General features: G+C 41.9%; 1 protein-coding gene across 1 annotated transcript in view; it reads right to left on the reverse strand.

Moving 5' to 3' along the window:
* Nucleotides 1-889: 889 nt before the first annotated feature.
* LOC140229697 (proprotein convertase subtilisin/kexin type 7-like) overlaps nt 890-13130 on the reverse strand; it is a 30853-nt gene continuing 18612 nt past the window's right edge. The window contains exons 8-14 of the mRNA XM_072309938.1: nt 12296-12463; nt 10981-11197; nt 5419-5575; nt 4348-4442; nt 3615-3702; nt 2800-2917; nt 890-2050 (exon numbers count right to left, since the gene is read on the reverse strand). Of these exons, the coding sequence (XP_072166039.1) occupies nt 890-2050; nt 2800-2917; nt 3615-3702; nt 4348-4442; nt 5419-5575; nt 10981-11197; nt 12296-12463 (2004 nt within the window). The remainder of the gene's footprint in view (nt 2051-2799; nt 2918-3614; nt 3703-4347; nt 4443-5418; nt 5576-10980; nt 11198-12295; nt 12464-13130) is intronic.

Raw genomic sequence — 13130 nt, forward strand, 5'->3', positions numbered from 1 at the left:
GGTCCTTAGGCCTGTTTAAAAAGAAATAAAAATACAAATATTTTTAACTCTCTCCATCTGCTTAAAATTAGTTGAAAGAATCCTGATATACATCTTGTATCAACATGGTCCCCTTTTACATCAAATATCCCGCAGACATAAAACGTAAAGTTTAGTGACATCAAAAGGACAGTATATGCGCTGCTACTAACTTTTGCGGCATCTGCTGATGACGTTACGCAGCGCAAATACAGAGCATAATATGCATCTACTCATTACAGATTCCCATGGCTCGATACTATTGCATTGGTGCTGTGACCATGCAGCAAACATGATCAGATTCGTGACATGATCTCACAATGCAGAAAAGATTGCACATGGTAGGAATTGGTGTGCACTCCGACACTTTGCGCACCACCCTGCATATAAGTCGATGGCAGCATCTTTGCGCATCGCCACATTTGTTGAGCAATTCAGTGAATTTGAATGAAAACAGCACCTCATAAAAAAAAATAACATCTTGTCAAGAAAACCGTAACGTCATAAATGTCGTCTGAAACATTTCATTGGTAGATCATCTTCCCATACATTATCAGAGTTGGTCATTTTATCATCAAGTGTACACAATGCCCACCCCTTGTAGGATAGCAAACCAACTAACCATCATGCAAACACATGCCCACTGGACCGGGCTTGCGACAGACGGGTTGCTATTGGTTACGAGGGATCCATCATAGAAAGAAAGGATTGAATGGGACATGAGCGTAAATATCAAGGGTGAGCATTGCAAGTTGACAAGACACAAGTTTGTGGCCACACTGACCTACAAACTGTGTGTACAGAGGGCTCACTTTAGTCCATGGCATACACACACAGACACACAGGACTACGCTCCTGCATTCTGCTGGGATCACTCTTGAGCTAGAAAAGGAGGCGTGGCCCTGTGAAGACTGACACTGGTTGATACCCCCTGCATTGAATGACCGATGTTCTCCCCTTGGCTACACACAGTGGAGTCACTTTCTGCTGCTTTTGTGGCTGGTGTGTTGCAGTTCACACCAACTGCACCAGGACTGTTTAGCTTGTCCCTTATTACCTCCTCCGGGGAATCCCCGGGTGGGCTAATTAGAGCAAAATCGTCAAATGCTATTGTTGAGAATTGGCTACTAGCTGTTGCTATGTGATGAGAGTCTGACAGATGTAGAAGGTCAACAGCAGTGTGATCGTCTTCACATGAATCTGGCAATTTTGTTGGCTCACTGGGCTCTGTAGCGATGTTTCCATCCAATGAGGATATCTGTTCTGAAGGTGGCCACGGAGAAGCGGGTGGAAATACAGCGGCATGGTAGGAATATACTGGGTTTTGAAGAGATGCAGAATTCATATCACACAAGCTGATTGGCTGTTCAATTGGCACGTCTTTCAAATCAACCAATGGCTGAGAAGAATATATATTATCGTCACGTATGTGTACATTTGTCTGGAGCACAGGCCCCTCATTTGAGCTGTTCGTTGTTTGGGGAACCTCCCGAACAAGTACTGCGGGGACTAAGGGAGGTCCAGTGATGTCCAAACTGTCTGTTGATTGACCCAACACAACAGAGGGCTGTGTCATCACCAAGCCCTCCTGGGCTGGTGTAGCCACGCCTTGGGAAGACACAATCGATTGCACATTAGACCCCAACCCACCCACACCGCTACAACCATCATCACCACCACCACCACTGCCCCCCTTTCTGTCCACATCCCCTTCATTGCGCCCCTCTTCCTGGACCCTTATACATCCCGTCGGCACCACGCACGTGTAGGTGGCCTCCTCCGGCAAACTTTGGCCCCCGCTTGCGGTCACTTCCCGCAGCTCGCCGGTCGCCAGGTCGTCCAGCGAGATGCTCTCTCTCAGAAGTCGATCCTCCTCCTCGGTCTGGCTGCCTCCACCACCGCCAGTAGTCTGGTCATCCCCGCTGCTCAGCTTGTTGGCAAACTTCTGCTTCTCTTCGTCGGTGCAGAAGGCCTGCTCCAGGGAGTAGTAGAGGGCTAGGATAGTGGAGAAGCCGCTGATCATCAGCAGGAACTGAAGAGTGAGAGAGAGAGAAATCAGAGAGACATGCAAGCAATGATTACAAATACAAATCGTAAGGCATGACACTCAAGCCACAGCAAACAAATGTATGGGTGTGACCTGACAAACATACTGATGGTGGTGGTGATGATGGTGATGGTGATGGTGGTGATGGTGGTGATGATGATGATGATGGTGATGATGATGATAATGAAAGCTGATGGTGATGATGATGATGACGATGATGATGAATGACGATGATGATGATGATGATGATGATTGTGATGATGGTGGTGATGATAATGACGATGATGTTGGTGATGGTGATGGTGATGGTGGTGGTGATGATGGTGAGGATGATGGTGATGATATGGTGAAAATGATGGTGATGCTAAAACTCCAATCTTTTTTCTACCATCACTACTACTAGCACTTACTGCAACTACTCTTGATGACAATGGTGATACCATAACATTCATGTTTACATCTTTATGATGTGCTTGATGCTACTCTTTAAAAAATTGAATGGTGCTGAAACACCAGGCCAGCACTGAGTGCTGAGAAGCATACAGTAACATACCTATGCCATTGACAAAATTTATAAATGGAGTACAAGTGAACACAAAATATCTGTTTAGTTGCTTTAACTTCTTTTAGGTTTGGATTGAGCAAACCCAATATGAAAAAAAAAAAAAAAAAATCTTGCACAAAAGAACACCACAAATCCTGTCTCCAGGGCGATACATTGATGTTCTACTCACCTTAATGGTTTTCAGGGAGAGGTAAGGCTCCTCCTCAAGGGGTGTGGCCCAGTAGAAGGAGCAGGGCTCTGTGAGATTGGTGTCCAGGAATTCTCCACCGTATGACTCAGCTACCATGCTGCAATGGGTAGAAACAAAGAGACACCATGATCTAGGCTACTGTCATCGTTTGCTCTTTAATATGCCAAACTCCCATATCACTAAGAACAACAGAAATGTAAATCTTAACATGTCACAGCAAACCTAAGCCAAGGTAGGCACTGAAGCACAATGTTTGAAGACCATATAAACCATTAAACACTTGATGGGGGGGGGGGGGGGGTTCAGGATCAAAGCTTATATTTGTTGTAAACTCTTGAAATCTTTAGGCATTATTCTTTTCTTCTGTGCTACCACAAATTCTCTGAGCAAAACATGATTGCCTACATGCACAGATGGGACTACATTCTGAGTGATCATGCACACCAGTCAAGCACTGTCTAGTACATTTGGGGTCTTTTCTTTCAGTGATAAAATTTTCTACTTCCTTTCCAGGGCACTCTGTTCAACAATGACACCTCAAATAATAAATCACTGAACACTCTAGAAATATCGATGATTGCATTGTTTTGACGTGTTCTGTTTTGTCAACTTAACTCACATTTATTTTTAATCTGTTGAAGGTATGCATATCAAGACTTTGGCTATGGACTTCACCATGGATTAAACATGATCAGTAAGACAGTGTCTTGAGGTGAGGCTAAAAATACACCTCTTCCAGTCGAGCCATCATATTATCCAATACATGGGACTATTCATTGTCGGGGGCTACTCACGCTCTCCTCTCTGCCACATCCTCTGGCTGCATGTTGGACCCATAGAGGGACAGACTCCATTCATCCAGGACCCCACCTCCACTGGAGCCTAGGCGGGGGCGATGTCAAGTAAAATGGGTTATATTCTTATAATACAAGGCTGGGAAGCAATTCTCAACACATGGACATCGTTGTCTTCATATAATCTCTGACATAATCTGTCAGCAGAGGCTGTCAGCACAGAGACTGAGGTAACATTAATCTATATTTCAAATTCATGACATTCTTCAGTCGAGATGGTTGTTTTGTTTTTGTGAGGGCAATTCGTCAATCAGTTGCAATAATCTATTTTTGTTTCATATCTGGTTCAATGGTACAATCTATATCTGGTGGCTCTGGGATTGACCTTAACAAGAAAAACACAACTGTAAAAAATATTTCCACACGAGTAATGTTTCGCGCTTGATGGAGTAAGATGAATTTCAAGTGTTTTTAACTCTGCAGAATCAACACATTACATCATGGTACATAGAGCAACTATACATATTCGCATGCTTCTAATCGCACGCTGGTTTTTGGTCCGGGAAATATGCGAAAATTTCCACACTGAAAATTTCCACTTTTACGGTAATGTGACATCGATACCACTCCTCTTGTTTCAAGACTCTACCCATCCCAAGATCATGCACTACCCCTAGTATGGCAATCCCTCTAGTGATGCGGTTGCCACGGAAGCCAACTGTTGAGTACTCACTGAAGTCGGTGATGCTGAGCCGCCAGATGCCCACGGCCTCCTCACCCCAACATCTCACCGTGGAGAAGGTCCAGTTGCGCAACCCGTCTCGGGAGCTGCAGGCGGGAGGAATGATTCAGAGGAGCGACTTGTCATACTTTACAGAGGAGTTCATGAGTGCACCGTTTTCACAAACTCAACATCTTTAAAGGGGTGGTACAGTTTTGGTTCAGATGGGGCTGAGATCTGAAGGCCTTTTTTTTTTTCTTTTTTTAATGATAAAAAAAGGTGGGACCCACCTTTTATTAGGGTTGCTTCGTTTTACTTTGTTTTTGGATATTTCAGCCATTTCAAAATTGATTTTCATCAAATAAACATTAAATTCCTCTCAGAATTGTACGCTTTTTGATGAATCATACAGTGGTTTCTAAGTATCTCGCAAAAAAGTTAAATGCTAAAGTCTCACCTTCACCAACACTACACCATCCCTTTAACCCCTTTGTGTGCTCTGAGTGCTGACTGGCAATGAAAACCTCATAGCATTCTACACACTGTACAAAGTCCCTGGAACAGAGAGGGTTCATTCAAGAACACTTATACACTTTTAGAGGATTTTAGATGAATCTCTCCCCTCTCTCTCTCTCTTCCCTTATTTGTGCATATATGTACAAATCTTGTGTCATCCATGAAATATAGTGATCTGAAATGCTTACTTCAGGTACATGGCAAACGCACCACTCAAATGTAGGAAAAACAAAGGGATGAAGATCATCTAACTTCTTGATAGATTCAATTCAATTCAATTCAATTTATTCGGCACAAAATAAATCAAAAGTACATTATGTACACAGTAAAAACAAAAACAATGTGTATAAACATACATGCAAATATTTGGAAATTGATGCCGGGACCCCTTTGAAGCATCTGGTGCTTGTTGTTGGGGCCCAACATATATATATAGATATACATGAAAGCTCTCACACCCTCTTGCCACTTTATACAACAGGAGTAGCATCTTCTCTTTCTGCACACCAACATTTGATTTCCTACAAACTTGCTGAATATATGCAGCAGGACTGGTGAAAAACTCACTTGTCCTTTTTCCGCCGGGCACCAATAACTGAGCGCGTGCCGCTGGGACATTCGAGTTCGATGCGGAGCTTGCCGCGCATGGCGTGGGCCAGGGATACGGTGACCAGGACGTGTTCCAGGGTGGCGAGTTCGTGGGCCCTGGCCGTGGAGTTCGTCACTGGAGTGAAAGACAGGAGAGAATATGGATTCTTTTAGGCAACTCTTTGTGACAGTGCATAAATCTTAATCATTCATTTCAGCTCAGAACAAATAATAGGAGAAAGAAAATCCTGCAAACAGCAAGTTTGTTCAAATTTCATTCAGCAAGCTACCTAAGAGCGATTGCTTCAATGTACCTCTGAAGGACTAGGCAGTGAGTATTAAAAACCTTACCTAAAGGGCATACTGTAAAACGAGGAATGTTCGCACGCATTTTAATTTTGCGACTTTCTTGAGGGCCAAGATTCGCAAAATTAAAATGCATGCCAAAGTTCTTGTCTACACTATATGAATTGAATGTTAGAGGCAACGCACAAATATTTCATGCCGCGAAGAAAGCCATTGGCTCCAATTCGCAAAAATTTAATGCCGCGAAAATATCTTGTTTTACAGTAACTGCTGCCGTCAGGGAATATAAAACCACAGACCTCATGATCTAGAATCTAGGGTCTTCTTCAATAAGACTATTAGTATTTGAGGACAGTTGCTTGTTTCAGTATGATTTCATATGTGCTTGGCAGTGCAAGTATACCATGCAATATAGTTATGATTTTAATCATTAATGGTCTCAAAACTCTATTCAAGATTAGCATTGCCATTGCTGACAAAATCATAACGTCAACAGCAGACGACAGAGAGACCCCAGAGCAATGCGTGACGTACTCATCAGGTACTGTAAACTGAGGAAAACTTAACCAGAGGTTGCGGCCAAGGCATGGACTTGATTTTGAGGATGGACTGATTTTGCTACAACACGCATTTCCAATAGACCCCTGCCCAAGTATACTCAGGACTCGTCCTCGATGGGTTAATCATCTTTAGAAGAAAATCACAGCAGCATAACATCCCATTTCCTGTCTCATATTAAAACTCATTCTTACGTCCTCTTTGGAGTGCAATATGTCGTCACATGTCCAAGTTGACTTTAAAGGAATAGAATATCACATCTTTAAGCTGACTTTAAAGGAATCGTTTAGTTTTGGTTGAGACCTAACTTCAGGTTTCTTACATTTTTTTTTTGTTAATGGAAAAGTGAGCAAAGAAAATGGGATTCCATCTGGATTCAAACCTGAGACCTCTGGATTGCTAGCCCGGTGCTCTACCAACTGAGCTATAGAAAGCCCTCGTACATTGTTCGTCCCAGAAACCCTTCATTCTCATTGCACGTGTGGTCAGAAGCTACACTTGTATAGCAGTGTGTTTGTGTGACACAAACGCACACACTTTGGTGAGATAACGAGAAACCCCGTATTAAATATGAAAGAGCATGTAATTCAAAGAGGAATTCAACGTTTAATTGATGGGAATTTGCTTAAAAATGGCTAAGATATCCAAAACAGAGTGATCCTAATAAAAGATGGGACCCACCTTTTATTAGGATCACTTTGTGTTTGGATGTCTCAGCCATTTCAAAACTAATTTTCATCACATGAACTTTGAATGCCTCATAGAATGTTATGCTCTGTACCATTTCATAAGTGGTTTCTTGGTATCTCGCAAAAAGTTGAAAGCCCACTCCTCATCTGAACCAATACTATACCATGCCTTTAAAGGAAGAGAGTCAAAGCAAACAAAAACAGTTGGATAAAGGTTCATAGAATTTGGGTAGACAGTAATAGATAGAATGTCTGCCAACATTCCAACATCCAAATCAGGGAGATTCCACACAGCAATCAGGGAGATATCTGTGTATTACACTATGCATTTCAATGGGCAAGAATAATTCCCAAATCCGACATGAACAGATTTTGACATTTCCAGGGAGACTCCTGCAGAGTCAGGGAGACTTGGCAGCTCTGTGATAGGCATAAATGTTATGGAATATCACAGTTGTCTCTGATGACAACAGAATTACTTGGTGCAACCATGAATGCATTATTACAAAGTAGACAGACAGACAGACAAACAAACAAACCAACACCAACAAAAACATAACCTCATTGGTGTGGGTAAAAAGAGGAAATTTGTTGAAGATTTGTTGTGTACAATGGGAGGCTTGTGCACTGATAAAAATCATCACTTTCGTCAATTTGCATGTACTTGGTTCACGAACCAATATCACCGAAACGTGTGGAACTTTACAATCCCATATCTTCCGTATGTCGTATGTGATTTGAACAAAACTTAATTGCTATCATTCTGGCAGTTTCGTGAAACTTTACCCCCTTTTTTGTTGTTGATGTTGTTGTATTGAAGCCAACTTGAATGTGTCGAGAGAAATTACAGGAGTAGTTCAAATCCTGGCACGCCTTCAACTATGCCAACAGTGAGGCCACTCTTCTTTCAGAGTGGGAATCGATTACGAATGATGAATGACGCCGTGCACTGCCAAAATGATTCGCTTACGCTGCAAAATTCTATCTTGGTCCAGCATTGCCAAGTAAATTTCAATATCTATTACAGGACTCTCTTCATACTCTACATGTGTATTTCTCATTTTGGAGGACATGAGACCCGAGCAGTTGTGATACACACAAATGAAAATTTTGCTGACCCAAACTGACAAAGGAATACAAACTTGATCACAGATGCTCTAGCTTATTTGTTTTGTCCCCCCCCCCCCAACAAAAAATAAAATAAAACCCAACAACAACAAACAAACAAACAAACAAACAAAAACCATTACAGCTCTTAAATCTTGTTTCAATGAGACAGACGTTTCTACGAATGATAGCTTTCATATCCATATTTTATATTTTGCATGTGACGGCCCCATGTGATAGAACATTACTCTTATTTGCCATAATGTTCAGAAATTAGTTAGCTAGAGTTCTGCTTTCCAGAGAGGTAAAATGCTCCAAGTTTGTCTTTTGAATGAATACCAGAAGTGGCTGAAAATTTGCTTACACAAACATGGCACTGCCACTAAAGCTAACTGGAATGGTAAGGTAACCTTTAGATTTTATGCAATTTAGTACAGAAATACATCCTAAATGCCAATGTTCCCTTTGGACAAGTTAATTTGTTAATTTTGAGAGAAAAAATTGGTTAAAGAGAATGCTTCATACATATGCTTGAAAGAAACGTTTACTCACTGCACCTACAAATATACATTTGATATAATTATAAGGCGGCTATGGGATTCCAGTAAAACCAATAAAACTAGGACACAATGGCATCTTCCAATAACTGTCCTGCTCACATAATTTTGTATCGCTGCATAAGTACAGCTTGTCTTGTTTGTGTATTAAACACATTTTGTCAGAACTTCACTTAACCGACATCAGAAACAACATACTCAGAGGCAAGGGTAAGATAATTTATTCCCTATAACATTAAAAACAAACACAAACATTCACAAACACACATGATAGCTTACAAGTGTACAAAGGAAGGAGTCCTGGTCACATGACACATGACCATGTCACATGATCATCCACCATTCATTCAACTGGTCACAGGTTTTCTGACTACATGGATTAGGCTGTGGATGAGCTGAAAGAAAAATTTTTTGCTGCATTTCTTTCCTTAGTGCCTGAGGCAAAAAAACAATCATTGTCTGCAAAGATACCCCTGGGGACAGAGCTATATAAATATTTGATATAGCGATCCATCCAAGTTGGCAGAGTATCTAATACTGAGTCTCATTCATTGTCACATTCACACTACCCAAGGCCTGCCCAGCTTCAAACTAATTGATCTTGGCAGACCTCACACGCTAAGAATTCCTTGACCAGGGATTTACCTCACACAGCTGGCTAATTTAAGCCATATCTTTTAATGCACTCTCTCTCTTTATTTTTTTTTTTCATCAATTCGTGGCTTGGGGGTCATGAACAATGCACAATGATCTGGAAAATGGGTACAGCCAATTTAGATGGGCACGGAATTGGTTACTTGCCAAATTGCCCCCGCCTCTGAATGAATACGCAAAAATTGGCAAGAAACTGAAAGCTAAAGAAATACATGTGAAATCGTGCCGTCTTCAATTAGCGCATTTTCCTCGGATCCGAGAGCTGCCTAATTGGATTTAATTGCTCGACCTTAAAGAAACACCTAAGACTTTCAATAAGGATCACACTGGCCAAGATAAACTGGGAGGCATTCAGCATTCACTTTTCTAACAAAGTGCAAGGAAATTTCAGAACAGCTCTCACTTGTGCTTAAAAAACGTTCCTCTTCATAAAAGTATGCTAGCTCATGATGAGTACAATTGTTCTTGGCTCACTGTCACGTATGCACTATTTACAAATGATCACTGTGTCAACAAGCAAGCGAAACAACACTAACAGATCACACCATGGGAGTGCAAATGGAGCAAAAATATGCATTTGTACTCTCAACATAAATGAGTCCGTGGATTATGTTTCACTTTCATATCCTTTGCTCTGTTTTATTATTTTCTGCACTATATAATTCTGTTCTCCTTGGTTTGACCTCAAAAGTTTCTGACCCTTACTCATTGTTTACCTCCTGTGCAGTTTTTGAGACTCCAAACTGTGGCAGACCTCCTCTTCCTCCCTATCATCTCTGCCAACTGCTGCTCAGTGTGTATCGTACCACTGTCACTTGTTTCATAAAGACTTGTGATTGATCTTGCGCTCGTTTTATTAAGTGCAACTTAGTGAATTGAGCGTAAGTTCAATTTTGAGCCCAAATCCTGTTTCATAAAGACACTCTAAAATTTCAAGAAAAATCAAGCGTAACTGTCAGTAGATTGAGCGTTACCTGCGATCAATGCAAGGTTGGTCATGAAACACAATTTGCGATTGATAGTAACTTACGTTCAATCTTTATGAAACAGGCCCCTGGACATGGCTTCTATCCACCATCTGTTTTGCCCCTATAATTCTTCATTAATGGGGAGTGATAGGCTGAACATGCATCCAAACATTGCACATTAAATGGAAACGGATGTGCACTGGTCTGTAGAGTTACCTAAAATGCTGTGAATAGCAGTTACAGGACACGCTCTCTGGGTGTTTTTTAGTGCTCCCTAAAGCATACAATATCACACTATACTCACAACAGAGGATGGCTCGAATACTCCCAAAGTGTACCATACCATACCAAACTGAGCCAAACGTGGACCACTTTGCTATGTGCTCCAAAAGTTTACCACTACCTACCTAGAAGTTGGTGTGAAAAGAATGCGCATAAAATGCACTACGTCATAATTCAAAGAGTTGATTCTCTTTGTTATAATAGGGACATATGTACATAGAGTGAGTGCGCCAGGTGCCTGACCCCATTGCTACAAAAAGTGCGAACCCCTCTGACTCGAATCCAAACTAACTCATGAGGTTTGCTTTCTCAACAGAGCACTCGAACGCTCAAAATCTGGCATAAAGTGGCACGGTAAGGCATCGTTTGGTTTGCTTTGGTTTGCTTTTGAGACTCTGTTGATTCCAGGTCTCCTCTTACCTTCATACTCGACGGTGAGGAGACCAGAGTCCCTGGAAGGTGGGATTTTCTGCTGCACTTTGAGGGTGGGGGTGATAAGTGAGGTCAGCCAGGGGACGGAAGGCCAGACCTTTGCCGCGTTGACCAGTCGCCAGGCCTTCAGCACCCCAAAGCCATGCTTGTGACTGTGATGGAACCCTGCCGCATTCATCGTCCACTCCCCTTTCTTCTCGTCAATCTGCGGGAGGTGACCGCATGTCACGACAGTAAAAAAAGTCAGTCAGTCTGTATCTGCATTATTGACTGCCATCTACACACTCTTTCAAGATTTCAACTGAAAATCTGAAAAGTATTATAGGGTGCCTACATGCAGTGTTTTAAAGCTAACAAGATTCAAATTATCCACAGAATGAAAAAAAAAAAAAATTGAAGAGTTAGTCCTTCAAGACAATACAAAGTCTATGCAATCTCATTCACAGCATACCTCATTCAATAGCAAACCTAATAAATGTTTTATGTTAGTAATGATACTGAAAAAAAAAAATGAAAAAGAAAAAAGATGCGAAAAATTTCACCAATAGTGTACCACCCTGTCTCATAGCTTACTCTTCTCTCCTACACACCCCCACCAGCATTTCAAATTCAGAATTTACCCTCCCCAATTTCTACCCCATAGTGTCCTCTGCTCTCCAACTAATTGTCTCTACATCTACTTCCTTACCCCCTTCCCCAAACCCTCACAGGTGCAGTATTGAAATCCTCTCACACGACATTCATTATTTCCCTTTGTAGAGCGCCGTGAAACCAATTTGCACACGAGCACTCTATAAATGGAGATATTATTACTTTCAGGATTAATCAATACTATCAGTACTACTATCATCATCAGCATCATCATTGTTCTAATATTATCATCATTGATTATGACACACACTCTCTATTAAATTCTATATACAGTCAGCCACCTCAGAATCCCATCTTCTTGTTCTTTTATCCTGCCCCCCCCCCCCCAAAGAAAAAGTTAGGCCTTCCACTACCCCACCCCCACGTCAGATGATATCAATAATACACCGTATAATTGTATTATGCCGAATTTTGCGAGGTTTTAATTTTTGCGAATTTCATCAGTCAGGTGCTAGTCCCGAAATACAAGACACATGAAAATATTGTCTTTGATCCCCAATATGAATGTGACACAAACGTAAACATTTCTCCGTTCAGTACAGTACTCCACGATCGCGAATTTAACCACTTGCGAAATCGTCGGGAAGTCCTGATTCGCGAAAATTTAGACTCATTAATATATGCCGTATACAGTATTGAGACCCTCACTCACCTTAGATGCAGTATAGACTATGATGTGCTGAATATCCCTCCAAGAGAGACAGGGCTTGGCTTCTAGCATCAGGGCAATCATCCCTGCTGCCAGCGGTGCCGCCGCAGACGTCCCCGTGTGCGTAGTGGTGCAGCCCGTTCCGGACCCCAGTGTCCAATCAGTGGTCACCTGCAGAATCAAAACAAGAGTCATTCATTCTCCATGGGGATGGTGGTGGTGGGGGGGGGGGACAGGATAGTCAATTATTTCCTATCAACACTGGACCTTCAGTCAGACAGCACATCCATTGTGAAACTTTCAGGATCTATTTTAGGAGACAAGCAAAAAAACTCTAATGAACTCAATGTATACCTGCCATGTGCCTCTGTACTTGGCAAGAAGTACGGAAGGAAGGGTGGCTCATTGTGTCTTTTCTCAGCTCTACTGCTCCCTCATCAAACTTAAGAGTACTTTAATCATCATGGAGTGACAGGGTGTTCACAACTTTGGTGGGAAACTGTTTACATTGTCATGGTGAATTAGAGCCGAAGACACAAAAAGGATGTTTGTCTTGTGGCGTCTTGTGACACTGGGTCTTTGGAATTCCACACACCACACACAGGTAACCCAAGGTTCACCTGTGCCCTTCATATTAAGTATGACATAATTGCCAAGTTCTCAAATGTTGTGATACATTTATAAGGATTCGGTGGGAGGCATAACACATTCTTGAGCAGGTAGAAAAGGGTGAAGGGAAACACTCTTCTTTCATCCTCAACTGTCAATGATGTTATCACCATCTTTATACCAGTTTGAGTGATGGGGTTAGGGGGTAGGGGTAATAGTAGGGGGTAGG

This window comes from Diadema setosum, chromosome 6, assembly GCF_964275005.1.
Source record: "Diadema setosum chromosome 6, eeDiaSeto1, whole genome shotgun sequence".
Lineage (NCBI taxonomy): Eukaryota > Metazoa > Echinodermata > Echinoidea > Diadematoida > Diadematidae > Diadema > Diadema setosum.